This window comes from Prosopis cineraria, unplaced genomic scaffold, assembly GCF_029017545.1.
Source record: "Prosopis cineraria cultivar Desert tree isolate PC_DT_omini unplaced genomic scaffold, ASM2901754v1 PC12, whole genome shotgun sequence".
In the NCBI taxonomy this organism is placed as follows: domain Eukaryota; kingdom Viridiplantae; phylum Streptophyta; class Magnoliopsida; order Fabales; family Fabaceae; genus Prosopis; species Prosopis cineraria.
In genome coordinates this window covers 43,419,912-43,445,828 of record NW_026555343.1, presented here as the reverse complement: position 1 = coordinate 43,445,828, position 25,917 = coordinate 43,419,912, and the positions used below count along the sequence as shown (strand labels likewise).

At 36.6% G+C, this 25,917-nt stretch overlaps 1 protein-coding gene across 3 annotated transcripts; it reads left to right on the top strand.

The window, feature by feature from the left end:
* Window positions 1–9,345: 9,345 nt before the first annotated feature.
* LOC129289504 (ATP-dependent helicase BRM-like) lies at window positions 9,346–23,510 on the top strand. Of its 3 annotated transcripts, none has more exons than XM_054926278.1 (14): window positions 9,347–9,935; window positions 11,359–12,684; window positions 12,848–14,179; window positions 14,419–14,531; window positions 14,751–14,838; window positions 14,921–15,007; window positions 15,181–15,273; window positions 15,367–15,450; window positions 15,536–15,739; window positions 15,936–16,178; window positions 16,251–17,810; window positions 18,366–18,908; window positions 19,939–20,190; window positions 22,473–23,510. In XM_054926278.1, exons 1-14 carry the CDS (start codon window positions 9,753–9,755, stop codon window positions 23,094–23,096), a joined length of 6,732 nt encoding a protein of 2,243 aa, XP_054782253.1. In that variant the 5' UTR covers window positions 9,347–9,752; the 3' UTR covers window positions 23,097–23,510. The 3 variants fall into 3 exon arrangements, with proteins under 3 accessions (XP_054782252.1, XP_054782253.1, XP_054782254.1); XM_054926279.1 differs by lacking the exon at window positions 9,347–9,935 and adding an exon at window positions 10,036–10,052; XM_054926277.1 differs by having other exon boundaries at window positions 9,346–9,935; window positions 15,181–15,450.
* Window positions 23,511–25,917: the final 2,407 nt, after the last annotated feature.

The window sequence follows — 25,917 nt, the reverse complement described above, 5'->3', positions numbered from 1 at the left end:
AAAGTACCCGAGCTCAGTTTTTTCCCCGGCGTAAATTCAAGTTCCTGCTTCTGCAAGGCACGAGAAGATGATGATAAACAAGGTTTAGTAACTTAATGACCCAATACAGTAGTTTTACTTTCTTGGCTATCAAATGTAACCGGGCTTTACTTTAGCAGAAAACTCACAAGACAAAGGGTCAGAAACATAGCACAAGTAATAATCTAAGAGAAACTAGAAATTAAAGATTTAGTGAAGGTAATGAAGGATATGTGAACATATTAAAATTTTGGGAGAATGACAGATGAGTCATGAAATTTTAAAATTAAAAGCTGAACTTATAAATTAAAAAAAAAAAAAAAAGGTTCTCGCTACAGTCCACTGTTCTACCAAATGAGCCATGGTCGGTCTTCCTTTGTCCTCTGTAATTTATTTAAATAAATAAATTGAAATTAGCAGCTGCTGCAATTTGTGTTATTCACACGTCATATATACACTCTTGCATATGGTTCCTGGATACATGGCATTAATTTAAAATTGTTAATATGAATTTATTGCATGCGGAAAACTTCACATTAAATTTTGAAAATCAGCAAACTTGTACAAAAATGAGAATGTCAGGATGTTTTATGAATCAACCTGGATAAATTATATAGGTATGTGTGGGCTGAATTTAAAAATTGAAATTTATTCCTTTTTCTATGCCGAACGCAGATTTTTTTCCCGTGATGTTCATAAATAAAATTTGATTCTTCTCCACCTCCTGATGCCCTGCACATAATTCAGAAGACTTGATTGTGAAAGGCTGTGACCCGCGCAATCCTTGCTATAATTATAGTAACGTATAGTAGTTTTATTTTTTGGATTTTGGTTCCTTTAGTTTGGTCAGTCCACAACGTTAATCTGTATAGTTTAAAAAATGCAGGTATGAAAACCATAAACTGGCATTAATGGAGTTAATTTGGCTACAACTCTGTTAATCCTCTTGCTGAAATAATAAAAAATTAAAAATTTGTTTACTTGGAAATAAATTGACCAGGCATGATTAATAATAAAAGGTGAGGGGAAAATTTTCAATTTCTTTTATATTTGGCCTGACCATAATGTGGGAGACAAATGCAAAATTAAGTACATATCAACAAAAGAATTACATAGTCAGGTACACATCAGCAAAATTAAAATTATGAGTGTCATCTCATAGTTCTTATATAAGTTTTTAAAACTATAGACTATGGCTGTAGATGTACCGATCAAACTAAAAAAGACCAGCAACAATAAAATAAAATTATAGAAACTAAAATCAAAACACAAACAAAATATTGGGACTCAATTTTATATTTTCTCTTATTGAAATTTTGTCTGGCCTTACCGCTTAATCCATACTCTTTGTATATGGTCAAGTTATTTTATAATTAAGGAAAGTATAATATTTATGTATAAGTGTTACTTAAATCTAGAGACATGCATTCACTCTATTGATTTCTTGAAATTTAATTCAACTAAATTTTTTTATTTATAAAGAAAGAAAGAAAGAAAGTAAAGTGCGTTCATGCCCGTGACTTTTACTTTTGTGGTCGTGACTGTACTCATGAAGCAAATCGCTTTGTTAGCTCTACTTGGACTAGAAATTCAAAAGACATGAACTTTCGTCAACTCCTGCCGAGTCCAATATATATAGTTATATTTTAGGAATTTGGTTTGGTATAACATAAAATGGTGGCATGACCATTTGCTTTGTTAGTGCAGCATGTATACATTAAAATTTCAAGGAATGTTTCTTTTGTAGACAATGCTCTGCTTACTCTATTAGTTGGCCTCCCCGTCTCAATGTTATGCAGCAAGATAATCTTGAGGAATATCAGGATTACTTGTTCATTCTTTATTCTAGGTTTTTATTGTAGCTGTGTTTGATTTTTCCTTTAAACTATCAAAACACATTTATTCAAACGTGGTAGATCAAAAATTCAGATTTATTGGGACGTACAGCTCTTAAGAGTATGAATATATTTAATTATTTGGGACAATTATATTGAAGTCTCACACAAGAAAATTAATTACTTTAAGGTCTACTGACAACTGAACTAAGGAGATTGATAACACAATTAGTTATCAATCTCTTTAATTTAATTGTTAATGGACCTTAAAGTAATTAATTTTCTTATGTGGGACTTCGATGTAATTTTTTTTAATCATTTTCTTTAAGCTTCTTTTTCCCCCCTTATTGAGGAGGCTAGCAAATACTAGGAGAAAGATGTTAACGCAAGATCAATAGTTCTAACTATTGTGGGACACTTCCCCACCTCTATCATATAGAAGAAGAGGATTACATTCTCGTCTAACCATGAGTTGCTTTATGGGCTAATTAAGCCATGTGATCAGCACAATGTATGGCTTTTCGAGGGGCATGGTGAAGCTTGTAATCTTTGTGCTCAAACAACATTTCTTGTACTTTTGTTATATCATCATAGAAAGGACGAGATCTGTGAACACCTCTATACGCTAGGTTGAGTGCATCAAGGGAATCCGAGTCAAAATTTAATCTTCTTCTAAGCTCTACTGCATCTTTGATGGCTTTAAAATCTACAATAATGATAGGCATGTTGCCTAAATTGCTTAGAAATGCTCTTGGCTACTCACCATTTTTATTTCTAGCTAAACCATCATAAGCAGCATTATTCATCTGATTTCTTGATGTGTCCACATCCACTCGTATTATGCCTTCAAGGGGAGTTGTCCATTTTGTACACATGAATTTCCTCATATAGATTATTGAAGCTTGAAGTACTCCAAATCTCTTTCTTCTATTAGCTTACATTGGCATGTATGTAGAATCTCAAAGGTTGAATGCCGTGTGCCTTTAAAAATATCCTTACACCGATAAGTCTAAAGTAACTAGCATAAGCTTCCAAATATTTCGACCCAAGGCTAGTGTTTGAAGTCCCTTCCATTAACTTGGTGTGTTGTATTCCAGTGGACCCATTCCTGCAAGCTGCATGGGGAAAAATAATCAGGATAAATAGGACTTATAATTTCCTTCAATTTATTTTTCACTCTTATACAATCTCTCAAAATGTGAATGGTGTTTTCCTTACATTTATACTCTAAAGGACAGAAATCATCATTTATTTGACCTCTTTAAGCTCTCAATAGGTTACTAGGAATTCTCTTATGAGGAGTTTGCCGAAAGAAAATTTTCACTTTTTTTAGCGATGACCATTTACAAAAGCCTTTCCATATACCATGAATATTTCCAGCCGCATTGTCATCTAAAAATTTATAAGCAAAATTCACCAAGAACCCCCTATCATTCCCTGCTCTCTACTAAAAAATATCATCAAGGTTGCTCATACAGGGTTAAACCATAGTAATTCTATTCACGGTATCAGATGAGAAATATTTGTGTAGGAGATCTCTATTCCAAATCCCAAGAAGCAAAATAAAATCACATACTTTATGCTAAAGGTCTATAGCATAATCAAACTTAGACACATACTCAATAAGGGGGTGCTCCAGTAGGGCCATTAGTCTCACCAAAAGCTTGTTGAAACTCCATTATTAACTTTTTTATTCACTCCTTGGAGGAATTCTTCCTAAACTTTAGTGATGCTTTGCCAAACATGAGAGTCTGCTTTCTTTTTGTTGGCCTCGAGAATGGTATTTCTACCATACTTATAATTGGCTTTTAGGCATTAGACCCAAAGACATTCTAGCCTAATAAGAAGGCCCCAATGAAGCTTTATGATAAAAGTTTTATTTTAATTTTGGAGATCCTTTATTCAGAGACCTCCCGCCTATTTTTGTTTCTTTACTGTGGACCATGAGATTAGATACATCTTCCTTTAATCCTCTCTATTTGTCCATAGGAACTTTCAACTATATTTCTCAACTTCCTTTTAAATAGACTTGGGGAGAAGCATGGTTTGCATAATGTATGAAGGTAGTATTGAAACAACCAACTTGATGAGAATAGATCGTCTAGCCATACTTAGGAAGCTACTTTTCCATGTTGAGAGCTTGTGTTGGACTTTTAGAACAAGAAGGTTGAACAGACTCTTACTAACTCTCTTATGCAATAAAGGGACCCCTAGGTATTTTTCTAAATCTGGAAAAAGCTCAACTCCTAGGAAATTACTCAATTCCACCATTCTCTGATAACACACATTCCTCAAACAATATAGCTTAGTTTTCCCCAAGTTCATTCTATGGATACATGCTTTGCAGAAAAGTTTTATAACATTTCTTATAATAGTGGCTTATTCTATAGAAGCTTCAACAAACAATATGAGATCATCAACAAAAAAAAGGTGTGAGATATTCGTGTCTCTAATAGACATCTTTAGTGGTTTCCAATTATTCCCCTTGCATAGATGATGTATCATCATGCCTAATTGTTCCATACATAGGACAAAAATGTAAGGACTTAAAGGATCCCTTTGTCAGATTTCTCTGGATGGTTTGAAGTCATTAGATTGTTTCCCATTCTAATTAACTTTCATAGAAGCAGTAGATATGTAAGCCATAATCATACTGATAAAGTGTTCTCTTAATCCTATGCTTTTCAGAGTATTTTGAATGAAATCTCAGTCTAATCTATCATAAGCTTTTTCCAAATCTACTTTATTTTCCATGAATCCTTTCCATCTTTGCGTTTTCCTCATGGTATATATGGCTTCTTGGGCAATAATTATGTTATCACTGCTATGGCGCCTATCAATGAAACTATATTGATTTGGTTGGATTAAGAAGTCCAAGTAACTCTTCAATCTATTAGCAAGAATTTTTGTGATGATTTTCAAGCTAACATTGCATAAAAAAATAGGTCGGAACTCTCATACAAGTTGGTTGCTCAACTTTAAGGATCGAGCAGATATTAGTTTGGTTAATCTCCTCAACTTTGGGTGGGTTGTTGAAAATTTCTTGTATATATCTGCAGACATAACTTCCAATAATCTCCTATTATGATTGATAAAAATGGGCTATAAGTCCATCTGGGCCTGGTGCTTTGAAGGCTCCCATAGAAAATACTACATCCTTGACTTCCTCATCTTTCAATTCCCTTTGAATATTTGCTATTTCCAAATTAAAAAGTCTTAAAAAGGCATTGCGCATAGTGTTGGGGTTCATTGTGCTCTCTGTTTTGGTATAAAGAGCTTGGAAGAATGAAGTTGCCATGTTCTTTAATGTCCTTTTGTTTTAAATCCATTCCCCTTGATCAAATTTAAGTGCTTCCACCCTTTTCTTTTTTCTCGTGATTATAGTTGATGCATGGAAGAATCTAGTATTTCTATCTCCCTACTTCAACCAATTACAATGAGATTTTTAAAACTAGATGAGTTCCTCCTGAACAAGCAGTTTGTGGTATTCTTTCCACAATTTATTCTACATTTTTCTCAATCCATTTCTATCACTTTTACTCCTCACCTTCTCAATGCTTTCAAGTCTCTTAATCAAATCTCTCTATTTTTCTTTACAGTTGTCAAATATTTGAAAAAAAATGCTAGAAACTAAAATAACATGACCTTAAACTGTACTTATGGGGTTACAAGTTTTAATCAAAATATACGTACTCTATTATTGATTTCAAATAAAAGATGTGCCAATTGCTATGCATTACATACAACTACTAGAAGTAGGAAAACATCACATTTTGTAATCGGACTAAGATTGGTTGTATTGATTTATATTTACGTTATATTATACAATATATATATATATATATATATTGATACATTGACTTGCAATGTACAATTTATAAAATAAAATTGGATGGAAATGTTTTACATAGAATTTAAAAAATGATTCACATACATTATTCAAATCATATTATATTTGTAAGAGTTTTTATCGGATGATGGATAAACGTGCACTAAAATTACAATTTTTATGACTAGTTCTACATGCATTGATTTGAGCTAAGCATTATGTTAATTTAATTAATATTCAGCTTGATTATATGCAGAGAAGCTAGTTTTCATGGCCTTGACTACATCTTGGGGGAAGACTGAAGCTCAAGAGTCAAGATAGCTAGGTTTGTAATGGGGCTAAGTTTGACTCAAGTTACAAATCCATTTTCTTAATTATTTCTTTGTTTCTGAGTCAACAAATTGTGATCTAAAATTAAAGTACCTTCAGAGTTCCATTGATCTAGGATTTGGTTTCGGTGGTACTCAGCACCAAAACATTTGGCAGTGTTTTTTTCTTCCTTTTTTAAAACCATAAACTCATTATATAAATAATAAATAAATATTATAAAATTATCATTTTAATATTTAATAAACAAATAACTACTAAGATATTAAAATTAAACTTGAGTAGTTCAACTAAAAATTTTAGTTTGAATAGTTTAGAACTGTACTAAAAATATAAAAAAAATGATCTGAAGATTTTAAAATTGAGGTTAAGTTAAACAAAATGAGCTAGTTTTTTTACACTATAACAAATCAATATGTGAATTCCTGTTAAGAGCAGTATTTATATTTAATACCCGACCATGCCTTGAATGATATTACCTCTCATAGATAAACAATAATGCAAAATTAATAAAATAAAAAAAGTATTTTATAAAATATTTTTGATTACAATTCTAATGTTTTTAGTACAGTTCTAAATTGTTTAGACTAAAATTTATATATAAATTGTTTAAGTCAAATTTAAATGAATCAAACTATTCATGTTCAATTTTAACATCTTAATATTTGTTTGTTTATTAAATATTAAAATAATAATTTTATAATATTTATTTATTATTATTATAATAAGCTTGTGGTTTAAAGAAACAAAAAAAAAACATTGCCAAGCGACAGTATTTTAGTGCTAAGCATCGCGAATGTAATTTAGTTAGCAAATAAATTTTTTTCCACTTAAAATAGTACAAGTGATTTATATATAAAGGACATATTTTAACACAAAAGAAATTTGTTGCTAATTTGATGTGGATGTTATTTACTTACCTGAGGCAATCTCAACACTATAATTTATCCCATAGCATTCCTCACATCAAGATTTATCCTAGCCACAGGCAACAATGATGATGGAGGGAGAGAAGTTCGGTGTTGTATAGGGGAAAGAGAGAACTAGAGCATCAAACCTTCAGTAGCAAAGGATGACTGCCACATCCCAAAGTTGAAGAGCCTATTGCTAGTGATGCAAAAGAACAAGGATCAGATGAGCTTTTATGATGACTTATGACGATGATCGATTAATGACGTGAAGTAAGGAAGAACAAGATTAATCTCCTTGCTTTCACATGACAGCACGACAGGGGAAAAAGAAGAAGAAGGTCTTCTTTTATAGTCACCGGCACAAGAGAAGAATGGCAAAGGAAGACCGAAGAATAGCTAGGAGGATTTGTTCGTGCACTCTCCTCCTCCTTCTCTCTTGGTATACTCTATCCCGAAATGAAGCAGAAGCTTCATGATTTATTGTCTCTGATTCCTTGTTTTTTAAACACCGAGGGAAAAAATGGTAATTTAATTCAATTTAATGGCAAAAATAAAATTTTCTTTTCATTAGTTTCAAAAACTAGAAGGGTTCAGCTTGATAAAAACAATCAATTTTGCCATAGTGGTCTCTTCTTTAGTAGCATTATCAGTTTTCCCTTCAATATCATGTGAAGATAATGAAGTACCCTCGTGAGATTGAGAGTTTGAAGGCTTAACCTTATATAAAATCTCTTGAATGTGCCTATAGCCATGTCAAACACCCCCAATCTTGGCTCGCTTAAGACCCTGCCCTTGACTATAAAGAAACAATTCACAGTGTGGGTTAGAGAACCTATCCAATATCTAACTACTACTAGAACTTCTACTAGAAGGATGATGTCTGGGTAGCATTTTCATTCTTATTATATAAAGGAACATAATTAATACCATTTTGACTATCTATACAGGGATAGTGATGATTGGAAGACTTTAGTTAGAGATATTCTAGTATTATTTGCTCAGAGATCAATGGGACACGGTTTTGGTGCTCATTAGAAATTATTGTTAGCTACAAGGTTGTTAAACTTGCAAGTTTGAATAAATTGATATAAATTCGAAATGTAAATTTAGATCATCAATTTATAAGAGTTTATCTGTATTAATAAATAGCCTTTAAAAATATATTATTAAATAATTAAAATATAAAATATGACAATGATTTAATTTAAATATATTTTAAATATAAATTATTGAAATTAAATCCATCTACATTCACAGATTATTATACTCAACATAAAAATTTAAAATGGGATAACTTATTTTTAGTATTTTTTATTTTTTTATTAATATTAGTTTTTTTGAGTTTTATTTTTTATTGAATTGGGTTTTACTACTTTTATGAATCAAGTTCTACACAATATATATTTATCTTGATTAATGAATTTATAAGCGGATTGACATGATTTTATAAGCTAAAAATGTAAAAATAGTAAATTAGGAGAGTGAACTCACAAGTTTAACTAAATTTTATTTAGTCCAACTTTATAAGTGAATTAACAATTTATAAGTTAAAAATATAAAAATAATAAATTCAAAAATTTAACAACAATGATTAAATATTAAATAATTTCAGAGTCCTTCATTGACATTCTCCAGTTTGAACATGCATTTACATCCTAACCCACCTTGCTGCATTGAATTGATAATTGAAATGAATTTGATCAACCAAATGTTTTATTATCTTTTGTTTTTTATTTAAGATCTATCTGCATTTCTTGTAATCTTTCCTCAATTAATCAACTAATTTATTATTATGTCAAAATCAACTAGGGAGATTATTTAACGATTTACTGAGATGCAGGCATGTACTTTATTTTTCAACGTCTTTCAACCTAATCACAGTTTTATCTGATTTGTTCGGGGAACTGTTTTTTGAAAAATTTCTCATGTGGCACCCAACCGTATACCACGTGATGAGAAATAGTCAACAAAACCAATGATACTTGAAGTTAATCCCAATCAATGAGAGGAGCAAAAATGAGCCAGTTTAAAAATTTAAAGGGAGGAATGGATCAAAATTACGTATGTATTTAATTTTTAATTTGCATTTGACAAAATTTTATTTAGAGATCCAACTATTTGTTAAATATAATAAAAGCATATTTTGAATATATTTTTTAAAATTATTTAAATAAGTCATAAATTTAGGACACTGTATCCGGCAAAATAATTTAGGTTACCAAATGAACGTTAGCTGTGTTCTTCAGTAGTTATGTTCAAAGCCAAGGGCATTACTGATTACATGTCGATACATTTCGTGAGGTTCCAAGTTTGAACCGTAGTGAGTGCCTGGACCCCACCTGGTTGTTTTAGTCGTAAAGGCGTTATAGCCTTATGGGAGCATTCGTTACCAAACCCGAGAAGAAAATTAACTCCAATTTTAAAGGGAAAAAATTAAATTTAAAGAAAATATCTTAGGGCTTGTATGGAAATTGCAAAATCGCGTGCGACCCGCATAGTGGCATCACCGATTCCGTTAAGTTCGCTTCTCTGTGGCCTTTGCTCCAGAAGATCTCTCGTCCATTGCTCCGAAAGCTGCGGCTTTTAGAGAGAGAAAATTGGTGGCAGCTGCAACTGCAGAGGGAGACTGTTGGGCGAGAGAGAGATTGAGAATGGGACGATGATTTTTTGAACGTTGGGATCGGAGGGAAAAAGTGGAGTTTTCTTTGGATATTTGGAGGGATTTGAGATTTCCATTTATTTTTTTCAAATTTTTTAAAAAAGCGAATTTGGTGTGACGGATTAGTATTTTGGGATTTGGATACGTATCCTATTGAATTTTGGCCTAAGTGCATGCAATCGGTTGGGGGTGGGCCCGCCCGGAACCCGGGGGTGGGGCCGGCTGGGCGGGCGACATCTACATCGTCAGCCGCATCACCATCTTCTTCATCGTCGGCAGTGTCAACGTCGCATTTGGGGCTGGACTCGTTGCAGCAGCAGCAGCAGCAACCACAGCAGCAGATAGGTTCTAGGCAGGTGTGGATTTATGGGTTCAGCTGAATGTCTATGATAATTTGGTAGAACATGTACTCTGAGAAGTGTTGGAAGGTGGAGCCTTGTTGTGCTTCTAATGGGGTTTGATTTTAGCGCCTGGTGGGTTTTGAAATTGGTTTTTGGCGAAAATTTGCATCAAATACATGTACTGGGGGTGTGGTTACCATAGAACGTCTAGTTTGTTAGTTGGTTGGGTCAGCAAATAATTTGAACTAATTGGTCAAATACAAAGCTGCTAATTTAGTAGAGTATAGAAACCGATGGGAGCACTTAACCTGCAGCTGTTTGGTTGCAATTGAGTGCTAAACGATGTCAGTTACATTATATCATAGTAAAATAAAATTTGCCATAGTCTTCTGTATATTTATATAATATATATATATATATATATATTCTTGTTAGTCTTTCATTTGCTTTATGTTCACCTGTCATAATAATCATTGGCGACTCTGACCTTCTTCATGTGCTATTACTTTTTCTGCGGTCCTTCCTGGAATTTTTATTTAAATATTGATTGATGATTGATTGACTGATGATTGATGAGAATTAAAACAACAGTCGCATAAACATTGACGTTCCTGTTTCGGTTTCAACTATTTTCCACTGATCTTTTTCTTCAGCTTTCCTTGTTAATGTTTGGACACTTTTAAACATGATGTAAGCTTTTAGGTGATTAAAACTATTCTTCACACTTCTCCGCAGTCTCTCTTGGAGTTTTCTTTCATACATTAATGAAGATTCAAAACGACAGTGTTATGCGTATTTTGGTTTTAGTTTCAGTTTACGATTCCCCCTCACCATATGCATTCTCTGTTATCATTTTCCCCCCTTCCTGGTGTTCTCGTCAAATATAGACAGATCAATGAGCTTTAGATTTCAACCAGACAAACCCAAAATGCAATTTGCTAGAAGTGTTTTGTGTCTAGTGTTTCCTATTGTCAAATTCAGGTTTAACTGTTCCTGGGGTATCTTACTTGTAGTTTCGTTCTAGTGCAAAATATAGGCGGGATAATCATCATCAGTATTGCCTTCTGTTTTTCAAAATGTTGGAGTCGTACATATAATTTAATGTATGTGGTATGTTAATGATGCGTAAGAATCTGTCCTCACAGTTTTTATTATTTTCTACTATGATTCAATAGTTTGCCACCATTTCATATTTGATCTTAAGACATGAATAAGGTAGAAAGTGCTTGAGAAATCAACTTAGATTCAGTTATACTCGAGAAGTATGCTCATATATATATATGGATCCTTATCCAATCATACATTGACGATTGCTTTAGTAAAATTGACTATTGCTTTAGGATTTTACTACTATTATAAATGTTATGGTGACTGATCATGTCTTTTTTGCTTTTTGTGAAACCTTTCACCAAATCATTGATGTTTTTGGTTGATGCAGTCATTGCACCAGCAGTTACTTCGAAAACCTGAAGGGAATGAAGCCTTTTTAGCATATCAAGCAGCCCTTCAAGGGGCATTTGGGGGTAACAATTTTTCATCTCCCAGTGCCATGCAGTTGCCTCAACAATCTCGGAAATTCAATGAATTAACTCAACATGGTCCCAACCAAGAGGCTCTTCTCAAGGGTCAAAACATTGAGCAGCAAATGCTAAATCCTGTTCATCAAGCATACCTTCAATATGCACACCAGGCTGCCCAACAAAAGTCTGCTTTGGCAGTTCATTCTCAGCAGCAGAATAAAATGGGAATGTTAGTGCCTTCATCTGTGAAAGATCAAGAAATGCGTATGGGAAATTTGAAAATGCAGGAGCTTATGTCTATGCAGGCAGTAAATCAAGCTCAAGGATCTACCTCCAGGAATGTACCCGAACAATTTTCTCGTGGGGAAAAGAAGATAGAGCAGGGACAGCAGTTAGCCCCTGATCTAAAAGGTGAGGGAAAGCCTTCAACCCAGGGACCAGCCGTGGCACAATTAATGCCTGGAAATATGATACGACCTGTGCAAACACCTGTTGATCGGCAGGGCATCCAAAATGTCATGAGCAACCAGATTGCAGTGTCTGCTCAATTACAGGCTATGCAGGCATGGGCACGTGAGCGTAATATTGATCTATCACATCCTGCAAACGCTAACTTAATTGCACAAATCTTTCCTATGAAGCAATCAAGGATAGTTTCTCAACAAAAAGCAAATGAGAGCAGCATGGGTGCTCAGTCATCACTAGTACCTGTTTCGAAGCAGCAGGTTACATCTCCAGCAGGTGCAAGTGATAGCTCTGCACATGCTAATTCATCAAGTGATGCATCTGGGCTGTCTGGTCCTGCAAAAGCCAGGCAGCTACCTGCCAACCATTTTGGCCCGCCAACAAACGTTGTTACTGCTAGCCACTCTGGTGACACAGCAGTGCAACAATTTAATAATCATAACAGAGAGTCTCAAGTATCTATGAGGCAACCTGTCTTAGTTGGAAATGGAATGCCTTCTGCACAACCCCAACAGTCTTCTACCAGCATGAATTTGGGTTCAGAACATCATTTTAATGCAAAAAATACATTATCTGGTCCAGAACCTCCACAAACGCAGTATTTAAGGAAGTTAAACCAATTGTCTTCTCAGGCATCTGGTGCTACAAATGAAGGGGGCTCAGGAAATTATGTGAAATCCCAAGGGGCACCATCTCAGATGTCTCAACAACGACATGGATTTACCAAACAACAGCTGCATGTTCTTAAAGCACAGATACTGGCATTCAGGCGGCTCAAGGTGCAACTCTGCTACTTCTTTCATTCTGTCTGCTTCTGTTTGCATATATCTCTGTTTCTCTGCTTTATATATGCATGTGTTATGGTAGTAGTGGTCAAAATGTTATAGACGTAATCTTAGTGGATATTGTACTCACTGACATTCTTTTCCTGGTTGTTGATAGAAAGGAGAGGGTACCCTTCCCCAAGAGCTTCTTCGGTCTATTGTTCCACCAACTCTTGAGCTGCAATCTCAGCAGCCAATCCATCCTTCTGGAGGACAGAATCAAGATAATTCAGCTGGAAATATCATGCCAGAACACTCAAGGCACATAGAATCTGAAGCAAAGGACTTGCAACATATCCATGCAGTTAATGGACATGGTTCTTCAAAGCATGAAACTTCTGCCAGAGATGAGAAATCCACTGTCTCAGCAGTTCATATGCAAGCTAAGCCTGTTGTGACAAAGGATCCTGCTCCAATGTTGTCTTCTCAAAGGGAAGAGCAGCAACCATTTGGTTGCTCTGTTAAGTCAGATCAGGAAAGTGAACGTGAAACTAACAGAAATCCTGTTAGGAATGAGTTGCTGTTAGACAAGGGAAAGGCCATTGCACCACAGCCTTCTGCATCTGAGTCAATGCAAAATAAGAACCCTGCACAAACAAGCACAGTTGGGCAGCCAAAAGACGTAGGATCTACAAGAAAATACCATGGACCTCTATTTGATTTCCCCTTCTTTACCAGGAAACATGACTCCTTTGGGTCGTCAATGATGGTAAGCAGCAACAATAATTTGTTGCTGGCATATGATGTCAAAGATCTTCTAGTTGACGAAGGAACGGAAGTAATTAACAAGAAAAGGGTAGAGAATTTAAAGAAGATTGAAGGTCTACTAGCAAATAACTCAGAGAGGAAGCTAATTAGGCCAGATCTTGTGATGAGGTTACAAATTGAAGAGAAAAAGCTTCATCTTAGAGGCCTTCAGGTGCGTTTAAGGGATGAGATTGATCAACAGCAGCAAGAGATAATGGCAATGCCAGATCGGCAATATCGTAAGTTTGTTAGATTGTGTGAGCGTCAACGTATGGAATTGGCTAGGCAAGTACAGGCATCTCAGAGAGCTATAAGGGAGAAGCAACTGAAATCTATATTTCAGTGGCGTAAGAAGCTTCTTGAGGCGCATTGGGCAATTCGTGATGCTCGGACTGCTCGGAATAGGGGGGTAGCCAAATATCATGAGAGAATGTTAAGGGAGTTTTCAAAACGTAAAGATGACGACAGGAACAAAAGGATGGAAGCCTTGAAAAATAATGATGTTGACAGATATAGGGAGATGTTGCTGGAGCAGCAGACTAGTATCCCGGGTGATGCTGCTGAGAGATATTCTGTTCTTTCAACTTTCTTAACGCAGACAGAAGAGTATCTTCAGAAGCTTGGAAGTAAGATAACAGCTGCCAAGAATCAACAGGAAGTAGAGGAGGCAGGAAAAGTTGCTGCAGCTGCTGCACGGTTGCAGGCATGCTTTATCAATCCCTTCTTCTGTTGCTTATCTTTTAGTCCTATAAGTTAGAAGAAAATATTTATCCCAATGGCTTAAGACAAATGTTTATGTTTCTGTTTTTCTTTTCAATATAATTTCTTTGATGATTTTGGTTTCAATGTTTTTCATGCGTACAAAATGAATTTGTTCTTCCCTTAGCTTGACACTTTGAATCACTTGTTTACCACTATGAGGTTATGTGGTTTTGACTGAAGGGTCTTTCTGAAGAAGAAGTCAGAGCTGCAGCAGCTTGTGCTGGAGAAGAAGTGATGATTAGAAATCGTTTTATGGAGATGAATGCTCCTAAAGATGGTTCATCTGTCAGCAAGTGAGTGTGGTTTCCTTTATAAATAATGTTTCTTTAGCCTGATAATGAAGACACTGCTAAGGAAAGATGTAATATTATTACTATCCGTGGACTTAAAATGTTTTTAAGGAAATATGTATTCATGTTTACAGAGATTTTCGTTTGCTGTATTTGTTTTTAATTCTTTTAATGATTTTGTTGAATAATGCATCTGAATGGTTACTTTTATTGGTCACTTAGGTATTACTCACTTGCTCATGCTGTGAATGAGAAGGTCATAAGGCAACCATCAATGTTGCGGGCTGGAACATTGAGAGATTATCAGCTTGTAGGTTGCTGTATTTGATGGCATTGGTGTTATGTTGTCTTCTCGGGTAATTTAAGGTTTTGACATGTTTCTTTTGTTTAAGGTTGGCTTGCAATGGATGCTTTCTTTGTATAACAATAAGTTAAATGGAATTTTGGCGGATGAGATGGGTCTTGGCAAAACTGTGCAGGTTAGTGTTTTAATTGCTGGAACCCTTAGGCATTCACACCGCCCAATTAAGCTTGTTCTGTGATATTCATGCAAGACATTCTTTTGAAGTAACTTTTATTTTTTAGTATACTGCACATTATTTGTTGTTTTACTTTTCTCTTTTATAGACTGAAATTTGTCTTCTCTCTTTAGGTTATGGCATTGATTGCCTATTTGATGGAATTCAAAGGGAACTACGGCCCACATCTCATAATAGTCCCGAATGCTGTTTTGGTTAACTGGAAGGTAAAACGCACTCCTTTTAAACGCACTCCTTTTTCTTGGACGTTCCTTTCCTTTGTGGCTGTGCACTTTAACATGGCGGTGTTCGTTGTGCAGAGTGAATTTTATAACTGGTTACCATCTGTGTCATGCATTTTTTATGTTGGAGGGAAGGATCAACGATCAAAATTATTTTCTCAAGTAAGTATTTATCAGCTTATTTTGATAATCTGTCATGAGTATTTTTATATTCATTGCAGAATTGCCTTTTCTGTTTTGCTTACAGGAGGTTTGTGCGTTGAAATTTAATGTCCTTGTGACAACTTATGAGTTCATCATGTATGACCGGTCAAAGCTTTCAAAAATTGATTGGAAGTATATCATAATTGATGAAGCACAGAGGATGAAAGATAGGGATTCAGTTCTGGCACGTGATCTTGATCGATATCGTTGTCAGAGACGCCTGCTTTTGACTGGAACCCCCTTACAGGTCTGCTTTACTTTGACACATGCATTGTTCTATGTTTTTACTTATTGATCTTAATTGTGTATCCAATGATCCATGGTTTAAGGCATATATTCTATATCTCAATTTCGTGCAGATTTTGATTGATAAATCATAGGCATATGGTACGATATTATGAATATGGCTTATGAACTGAAAAAAGCAGTGATTTTTATTACAGAATGATTTGAAGGAGCTTTGGTCCCTTTTAAACTTACTCCTTCCTGAGGTTTTTGACAATCGAAAAGCATTTCATGATTGGTTCTCGAAACCTTTTCAAAAGGAAGGCCCTAGTCAAAATGCAGAGGATGATTGGCTTGAGACAGAAAAGAAAGTTATAATTATCCACAGACTTCATCAGATTCTTGAGCCATTCATGCTCAGGCGTCGTGTTGAAGATGTAGAAGGCATGCTGCCACCAAAGGTTAGACTATGGCCTTTTGATCTTTTTCTGTTTATATGGTGTCTCATTTCTAATATAAGTGTTGCTGGGCAGGTCTCTATAGTTTTGCGATGTAGAATGTCAGCTATACAGAGTGCTATTTATGACTGGGTCAAATCCACTGGTACCCTTCGTCTTGATCCTGAGGATGAGAAACATAAGGTTCAAAAGAATCCAGTCTACCAGACAAAGCAATATAAAACGTTAAATAACAGATGCATGGAGCTACGTAAAACTTGCAATCATCCATTGCTTAACTATCCATTCTTCAGTGACTTATCCAAAGATTTCCTTGTAAAATCTTGTGGGAAACTGTGGATCTTGGATCGAATCCTTATAAAACTTCAAAGGACTGGACACAGAGTTCTGCTCTTTAGTACAATGACTAAACTCTTAGACATTTTGGAAGAATACCTGCAATGGCGACGGCTTGTCTACCGGAGAATTGATGGGACAACGAGTTTGGAAGATCGTGAATCAGCCATAGTGGATTTCAATAGTGCTGGTTCAGACTGTTTCATCTTCTTGCTTAGTATTCGAGCTGCTGGGCGAGGCCTTAACCTTCAGTCTGCTGACACTGTAGTCATATATGATCCTGACCCAAATCCTAAAAATGAGGAGCAGGCAGTTGCTAGAGCTCATCGCATTGGGCAGAAAAGAGAAGTCAAAGTTATCTACATGGAAGCTGTTGTAGACAAAATCTCCAGCTATCAAAAAGAGGATGAACTGAGAAGTGGAGGCACTGTTGATATGGAGGAAGAACTTGTAGGTAAGGATCGTTATATTGGATCCATTGAAAGCCTGATAAGGAACAATATTCAACAGTATAAGATTGATATGGCCGATGAGGTCATTAATGCTGGACGTTTTGACCAAAGAACAACACATGAAGAGAGACGCTTGACTTTGGAGACATTATTACATGATGAAGAAAGGTACCAGGAGACTGTCCATGATGTTCCCTCTTTACAGGAGGTAAATCGCATGATTGCTAGGAGTAAGGAGGAACTTGAATTGTTTGATCAAATGGATGAGGAATTGGATTGGATTGAAGAGATGACAAAGTATGATCAGGTGCCTAAGTGGCTTCGAGTAAGTACAAGAGAAGTAAATGCCACTATTGCTGCTTTATCTAGAAAACCATCAAAGAACACTCTATTAGGCGGTGATGTCAGCGTGCAATCCAGTGAAATGGGATCTGAAAGGAGAAGAGGACGACCCAAGGGAAAGAAGAATCTTAATTACAAAGAGTTAGATGATGAAAATGAAGAATTCTCTGAAGCAAGTTCTGATGAAAGAAATGAATATTCAGCCCATGAAGATGAAGGGGAAATTGGAGAATTTGAAGATGATGGGCTTAGTGTGGCAGATGGAACTCAACCCAATGATAAGGATCAATTGGAAGAAGATGGTCCAATTTGTGATGCTGCATATGAATTTCCTCAGTCCACAGAAAATGTAAGAAACAGTCTGACAGCTGAAGGATCTGGATCCCCTGGAACATCCTCAGGCAGTCAAAGATTAACACAGACAGTATCTCCTTCAGTTTCCTCTCAGAAATTTGGTTCCCTCTCTGCACTGGATGCCAGGCCAGGTTCCCTTTCAAAAAGGATTGTACGTGTCTACCTCCTATTGTCATTTTTTAATCTGTCGTTTTGAGTAGTTGGCTGTTTTTAACTAGTTCTGATTAGTTGATAGGCCTTTTTGGTTCTGGACTAAAACTGAACTTAACTGGCCTTATTGGTTGTGCAAAATGGAGGACTTTATCAGTTTTCGGTTTTGGTTGATTTTGTTCAGTTTTAGTATGGTTTGCTTAAAATTTCTTAAAGTGATTTTTTTTTTTAATTTTTTAGACATTTGTTTTCCTTTTCCAAACAAAGTTTGCTGGGCCCTTTTTTTTGGTCGAGCTCAACAATATGTCAGGAAAAAAATCTCATTCATTGTTCGCCCAATTCATTCTTCAGCTGTCACCGAAAAAAACTTTTATCATTGGTTTGATTTTTTTGAACCCATCCAAGCCTGACTAATAAGTGAATCAATCACATCAGTTTTGACATTCGGGAAACCAATTTTTTCTAATTTTTTTTTAATTTCTGATTAGTTCAATTGGTTTGGTTTGGTTCAATTTGAATGACCTTAGCTCTGATTATGTTATGGCCATTTTCCCAGACTGATGAGTTAGAGGAGGGAGAAATTGCTGTATCTGGTGATTCTCACATGGATAATCAACAATCTGGGAGTTGGATTCATGATCGTGATGAAGGTGAAGATGAACAAGTTTTGCAACCTAAGATTAAGCGGAAACGTAGTCTTCGTGTTCGACCTCGTCATGCCCTGGAGAGGCCTGAGGAAAAGTCTGGTGGTGAGGGGGGATCTCTTCACCGAGGAGGATCCTCTCTTTTGGCTGTTCATGTAGACCATAGATATGAAGTGCAATCAAAGACCGATCCTGATGAAAAGTCATTTGGAGGCTCCAATGCTGGCAGGCATGATCAAAACGAATCATCCTTAAAAGTAAAGAGAAATTTACCTTCAAGAAGAGTATCTGCTACCTCCAAATTACAGGGCTCACCTAAGTCTAGCAGATTGAACTGCATTTCTACTCCTTCTGAGGACGGTGGACACTCAAGAGAAAGTTGGGAGGGGAAGCCTATCAACTCTAGTGGGTCTTTGGCCTTGTCCTCCAAAATGCCTGAAATCATCCAGAGAAGGGTATGTGTTCTGTGTTGTGATCTTCATCTTTTCTATCTTTGCTGGTCTTGTCACTTCTTGGTTGCTCGAATGAATAGGTCTTAGTGTTGCTCAGAAGGAATGTTAATTAGAAACCATTATTGACTTCTCCAAACTTGATATACTATAATATTATGAAACATCAATAGTTTGTTAGGTATCTGATGATATATATTAGATTTTCTTCTTACTGGTTGCAATCCTGCAAATATGACCATTGCCCCTTTGCAACTATAACTAAAACATTCTGTTGCCTATATGAAACCATCCTCACTTCCTCTGCTAAACTTGGACGGGGAGCAGTGCAAGTGGTGAACTGCTTTGCTAAATTAATTCAAGTTTGTTAGTCAACATTGGCTAAATGAAGGAAAGTACTTTATTAAGGCTGCAGGTCATACTGGAGTTGGTACTCGATTCCTTTTTCTCTTATTGTGGGTGGTGTGGTGGAAGGGCTTCAGCGTAGTGGTAGCAATGTGGTGGGCTCGTTATGTTCCATGGATCTCACATTACCCTCTCTTTCTGTATGGTGGCATCAATGTTTTAAGTAGAAAAATATTCCACATTTAACATTAATTATCCACTTCAATGATCCTGATAAGACACATCGGATGCCCAGAGGACAATTCCAGATACATTTGCCATTTTGTTGGTTTGGTGAACTTCCCCAGCTTGGTTGAAAATGTTGGACATTTTCCGTGGAATACTTTTATACAATGAAGGAGTCTTACTTTTTAGGTGAATAGAGCTAAAGAAACTTCAAATTATTCTCTTTTCAAATTTAAAGACCTATTTTATTGCTCATCAACAATGCAAAACTATTTTATGAAGTTTTCTCCATTATCATGAACCATAGATTTTTCCCTGCTCGTGGCATGACTAAGTTGCTATTCCAATTTCCTATGTTCCTCTCTTCCTCTCCCTCTCTCACCTGGTGATAAGATGTTCGCTTCTCATTTATTGTTTGTCTGATTATGCACTGTAATTATTTGAACTCAAACTTTTTTTCTTGCAGTGTAAGAATGTAATTAGCAAGCTCCAAAGGAGAATAGACAAGGAAGGTCAACAAATTGTACCTTTGCTAAAAGATTTATGGAAGAGGATTGAAAATTCAGGGTACACAGGTGGATCTGGGAACAGTCTATTGGATTTGCGGAAGATTGACCAGCGAATTGATAGAGTGGAGTATAGTGGAGTGATGGAGCTTGTGTTTGATGTGCAGTTCATGCTGAAGAGTGCAATGCATTTTTATGGATTTTCACATGAGGTGAGAATTTCTGGTGTCACTGTCTTGTGATTTGGATTTTGAGGGAAAATGCATTAACTAGTTGAATTTGCATCTTTGATATGGCAAGCAATAAGCTTTTAATAGCATCTCTTAGCATGATTCTTCTTCTTCCTCTTCCGGATTCCGAGATACATTTGTGAGTTACTTCCGGCAAACATATGTTTGGGTCCTTTTGAAGGGAATTCAAAGGACGCTTAAAGCACATTCATCTCTTTGAGGCCTTTTTTGTAACCATATATCAACAAACTGCACCGGAAATTATTCAATGACCCTTGGAAGCACTTAAATCACTGATTGTTCATTGATGCAAAATCAACCCAATGAATTATTAGATGTCTGTATGCAAGTGACTACTGTGTTTTGTTGTTTCAAGGATCACTTCATCCTGAAAACCTAAGCTTAAACTGTTAAGTGACAGATCATGAATGATTTTATTTATATCTTCTATAAGCTCCTCATGCAAAAGCCCCTTGGCTTGAAGGAAAGGCAGCAGTCACACCTTGTTCTGAGATGTACTTTAATTAGAATGAGAATTAACATTAGCTTCCCTTGTGGTTTTTAACAACCTAAATGCACCTCTCTACTCAGTTTAACATATTTTTTAACATAGCTTATAAACCTATGCTTTTGTCCTTCTAGAAAACTATTGTGCAATTTTGGTATGATTGAATGGGTTTTAAAGGAATGGGAATAGAAGTAGGAGTAGGAGTAGGAATGGGTTTGAAAATATGTTTGGTATGGCAATGGAATGCTGGTATAATTTTTATTTGATATCTAATAACAACAAAATACCATAATGCCCTTAAGAAAAAGAATAAACTAAAACAGCTGCACCAACAACCCTGCCGTTCACCACTGCAGGGACCACCACAGAAAAATCAACATCTTCTCAACGTCGCTGTTGTATCAGATGAACTCAAGTATTGTTGTTCAATCTGGTTCTCACATAATGAGATCTGGTCTGGTGGTGCCGGTGATCTTGTTCATTGAGATCTGATGTGGGGTTGAACTGCAGAATCTGAGAGAAGAACCAGCAACCTTGCGATGACCATGGGGGTTGAAGACCTTGTTGTTGGAAGTTGCAAATTCAGGTTAAGAGGAGAGGAAAAGGGTGGGTAGAATAATGCAAATCTTAGAGGGAACAGCTTGCTGTCGATTATGGAGGAAGATCAAGATGGCAGTAGGGAAGAGCTTACTGTCAATTATGGAGGAAGAGAGATGGTGGTAGAAAAGAGCTTGCCGTTTAGCATAGTGGAAGAGCAAGGTGATAGCGAAGAGCTTGCCATCAACTACGAAGTAAGAACAAGGTGTTAGTGACAGAGAGCTTGCCATCAATTATGAAGAGCAAGGTGGTGGTGAGTTTTGGAGGGAAGGTGTGGGTGAGGAAGAGATAGAGTGGCAGATTTCAGGTGATGGGTAAAGTGGGAATATGATAAATATTGCAAGGACGGCATGAGACAAAAAATGCATTCCATGTAGGGGAGAGAGATTCCTCCCATTTTCACTCCTATGTTTGAGAGAAGGATTCTGAAGGAAGCATTTTGCTGCCTAGAAAACCTGACAACTGGCGCTCACCCTCCCCCTGCCCCAAGTGCCTTTTCCTTTGTACCAAACAGTGCCTTACTAGCCTAATTCAATCAGGTGCAAATCACTAAAAGCTTAGTCAATGTGTATACTCGGTAAAACTGGGGGCTGAGTGTTCGTTTTATGCATTAAAAGAGGTTCTATTCTAAATTGAAACTCGAGAGCAAAGCAGGCAAGTGTTTGCTTATAAACTGTGGTGGTGAATGTAATTTACTCATGTGACTATTCTTCGGATTCCATCTTTCTCCTACCGTGATATGTATTGTCCCCTCTAGTGTCATTTCCTATTTCATTTCTCAGAGATTGCAGACACAGAAACTCATTGATGTGCTCAGTCCTTGATTAGATTTTGGTGCGAAGTACTTGAATCATCATCATCATCATCTAACTTTTCCATCATAATTGAAGATGCATTTACATGTACTGACTTACATTAAACTAAATGAATTTTGAGAAAGCTTAGCATTAATGTTGGTTAAATTCAATGATCTTGCTTTTGTTTTTGAATCTTGTGAAGTTGTATTTGGCTGCATGGGTCTTGTAAAGCGTAAGTGTATCAGTGATGCAAATTTTTATATGGCCTACTGATTCTTCCTTTGCCAGTTGAACAACATATTATCTCTGTATCGAACTCTTGTGGAAGTGTTGACTTCTCATGGATATATCATTATTTACAGGTAAGATCTGAAGCGAGAAAGGTTCATGATCTCTTTTTTGATATCTTAAAAATTGCTTTTCCTGATACGGATTTTCGAGAGGCAAGAAATGCGCTTCCTTTCACGGGTCAAATTTCAGCCAGTGCTGTAACATCTCCCAGACAGATGGCTGGCAGCCAAACCAAGAGGCACAGGACATTAAATGAGGTGGAAATTGATGCAAACCCTTCACAGAAGCACCTGCAGCGTGGATCTGCTTCAAGTGGGGAAAACACCAGGATCAAAGTTCATATTCCACAGAAGGAATCAAAATCTGGAAATGGAGGTGGCAACAACCGAGAACTTCAGCCGGATGATTCTCCGCTGCTTACTCATCCAGGTGAACTGGTTGTATGCAAGAAGAGAAGAAATGACAGGGACAAATCATTGGCCAAGTCTAGGACTGGGTCAGTTGGCCCGGTCTCACCACCTAGCGTGGTACCTGCTGCAAGAAGTCCAGGGCTTGGTTCCGTCCCAAAGGATGCTAGAATGGCGATTGGCCAGCCATGTCAGCAACCAAATGGATCTGGTGGGTCAGTTGGCTGGGCGAATCCAGTAAAGCGATTAAGGTCAGATTCTGGGAAGAGAAGACCAAGTCATCTGTAGATTTCTCGAGGGATTCACATCATGGAAAAAGGTTGCTGCTAGTTTCAGGATGAATTTGTTAGATTAAAAATAGAGTTTAGCCCATACTGTTAATATAGATTTTTAGGTCCTCCACCATTGTATTCATGATTACCTCTAACGGGTTAAATATCGATGGTTCTCCAATTTTTTGTATTTGGGTATCTGCGTCTCGCAGCATTTGTGTTCCTTTAGATAGGTGAAAATCATGTATAGTAACTCGGTGCTTCGTGTTAGTCAATGTAAAAGCCTGGTTGACTTATAGTAGTTCCCTACCACAAATTATGATGGGAATTAAATATGGAGTGAACCTCTTCACTTGTTTGTAAGCTAGAATAAAAATGAATCAAAAGGAGGGAGCGGCTTGGATTTTGACAAGCTACAGCTTTGGTTTAATTGGAATTTGCAGGCTGTAAACTTGCGCAGCAAGTATTGGCCAGCCCAGCAAAGAAAAAAGAATTACTTAGCAAGCTACTCTTGTGGTTTGGAGCTTGGACTAATGTCACGGAAGTTTCTTTTTTCCATTTTGGCTGTACAAGATCGGCTTTGCTTGTTAATCTCTCAGATCGAATCAACTACTAATTTCAGCAATCCAAGTCACTAAAAAATACTTATAGGAACACGTACTTGTGTTAGCAACATCTAAACAGAATATTTGGAAATAAGAAGATAATTTAGGTACTTAGCCTTTGATGTTTAATATATTTTGATAGAGATAGAAGAGAAAGAGGGAGAGAGAGGAGGCAGAAGGGAAATAGAGAGGAAGATAAGATTAATTTCATTCATAATGACCCCTTACAACCTAAAAGCCTATTTATAGGTAATATAATTAAATACCCAAATTACCCTTAGATTTCAAATTACTCCTATTACTCCTAATTTCCATGTATCAATACTCTCCCCAACAAGAGATTCATATCCTCAAGGATCAGTACAAAGGTAGGAAAACATATAGACTTATCTTTTTTTTTTTTTTTGCCATAAGTGGCTAAACTTGTAAAAGAAAAATAATTTGAAAACAAAATTAATGGACATCAAAATCCCAAACTTGTTGCAATTGTCCAAAGGCTCAACATTGTTGCAGTTGTCCTTCAATCCTAAGGCCCATTATGGCAATCCACATAGACCCATGTGACAACCATTGCTGAAACATGAGGAATTGTCCGTCCAACAGCTTTTTATAGTAATTAGGGCTTATAAGTACTTGAGAAGCCCAAATAAGCATTGTTAATAAGCCCATACCTACTATATTTTTGATAATTGGCACGTGATTGTGAATCACACTTAGGCCTTATTTGGTTCAAGGGGAAGGGAGGGGATGGAGGCGAGGGAGAGGGAGGGGAGGGAGGCATCCTCCCAAATTGGGGGGGGGGAGTTTTGGAGAGGAGGGGAGGGGAGGGGAGATTTTTTAAAATGTCCCCTCCCCTCCCTTCCCCTCTCCTCCAACCAAACACTACCTTAAGGCATGTGTGGTCTTAAAGGGTTCTTAGAAATGCAAAATACCTTGACCCTTAGAGCCAACACTTGTTGTCACAGAAACAAGTCTGTGCTGCGAGAGAAGATTTGAGAACCTCCAACAAAAACCTTAAACCTGTTATCTCTTTGCCAACATCACTCAACCTAATGCCTTCAACAACCCTACCCAACCCAAGTTTCTAGCCATTTACTATCACTACAATCGCATAGCTTCGCTTCCTCACTGACCTCGAGAAAGTTGATTGTGACAGCCTCATACTCACCCTAACCCCTTATGGCTGCAGCTCCACTCATGCTTGGTAAGTCAAGTTTGTTGGACTAACATTCGTCACTATCTTGACGAACATTTTTCTAGTTACCCCTTTTAATGTCTGAAGTTTCTTGCCATTAATGATGAATGGTGCCATACCATGATGGTAGGCATTGTGTTTCCCATAAGGAAGGAAGACTGTAACGATATTATTTGAATTGTTGAGGATTCTTTGTGCCTATTTTTGAATGTTGTTGATGATGATGATCTCTCACCTTGTGAAAGGTGCATAACTATAGGTGATAATGGTGACTAGAATTTTGGTGCTCGAGTTGATGGTAAATATGTCGGTGATGAAGGGCCAAGAAGATGCATGGGAAGAGGAGAGTCAATAATTGAAGAAGTCATGGAACCATTTAATGATTTTACAGCTTTGTGTGTCTCCATCTCTTTGCTATCTTTCTTCTTTTGGTCTTCTGTAATGCTTGCAATGACATCTCCAATTTCAAGGCATCAATGTTCCATGTCTTGATCAATTCCTCCATCATCTCCTCATTAGTAAGGGTGAGTATTGAAACCACACCAGTCTCGTTGATAACTGGCTTGTTTGTGTTTTTGTCTTTCACGTCGAATGCTCGTTGTTGTGATTACTCATTCATTGTTGTAGTATAGGCAGAGGTAATCATCCAGGGGTGTAGGCTCTAGTTGATAAGCATAGAAAGATTAGCTGAGATTTCGGTCATAAGTTGAGACATGGTTTGCTTAATCTCAATAAAGTCTGATTTGGCTGGTTGCGTTGGAGCAAGGCCAATTGCATTTCCAAACAATGTTTGAGGGTGCCAATCTGTTCATTGTATCGGCTCTTCGGCAAAGCTATGGCCAAAGAGGAGGCTTTGATACCTTTGATTAGAGGTAGAGCAGGGAGGGAGAGAGAGGAGGAAGAAGGGAAATAGAGAGGAAGATAAGATTAATTCCATTCATAATGACCCTTACAATCTAAAGGCCAATTTATAGATAACATAACTAAATACCCAAACTACTCTTATATCCCAAATTACCCTTATTACTCCTAATTTT

Bases quoted from the DNA above. Each gene is read 5' to 3' on its own strand.
- LOC129289504 (XM_054926277.1), top strand. From the start codon at position 9,753: ATGCAATCGGTTGGGGGTGGGCCCGCCCGGAACCCGGGGGTGGGGCCG. The intron at 15,008-15,180 runs GTTAGTGTTTTA...TTCTCTCTTTAG, and splicing joins GTCTTGGCAAAACTGTGCAG to GTTATGGCATTGATTGCCTA. The intron at 15,451-15,535 runs GTAAGTATTTAT...TTTTGCTTACAG, and splicing joins GATCAAAATTATTTTCTCAA to GAGGTTTGTGCGTTGAAATT.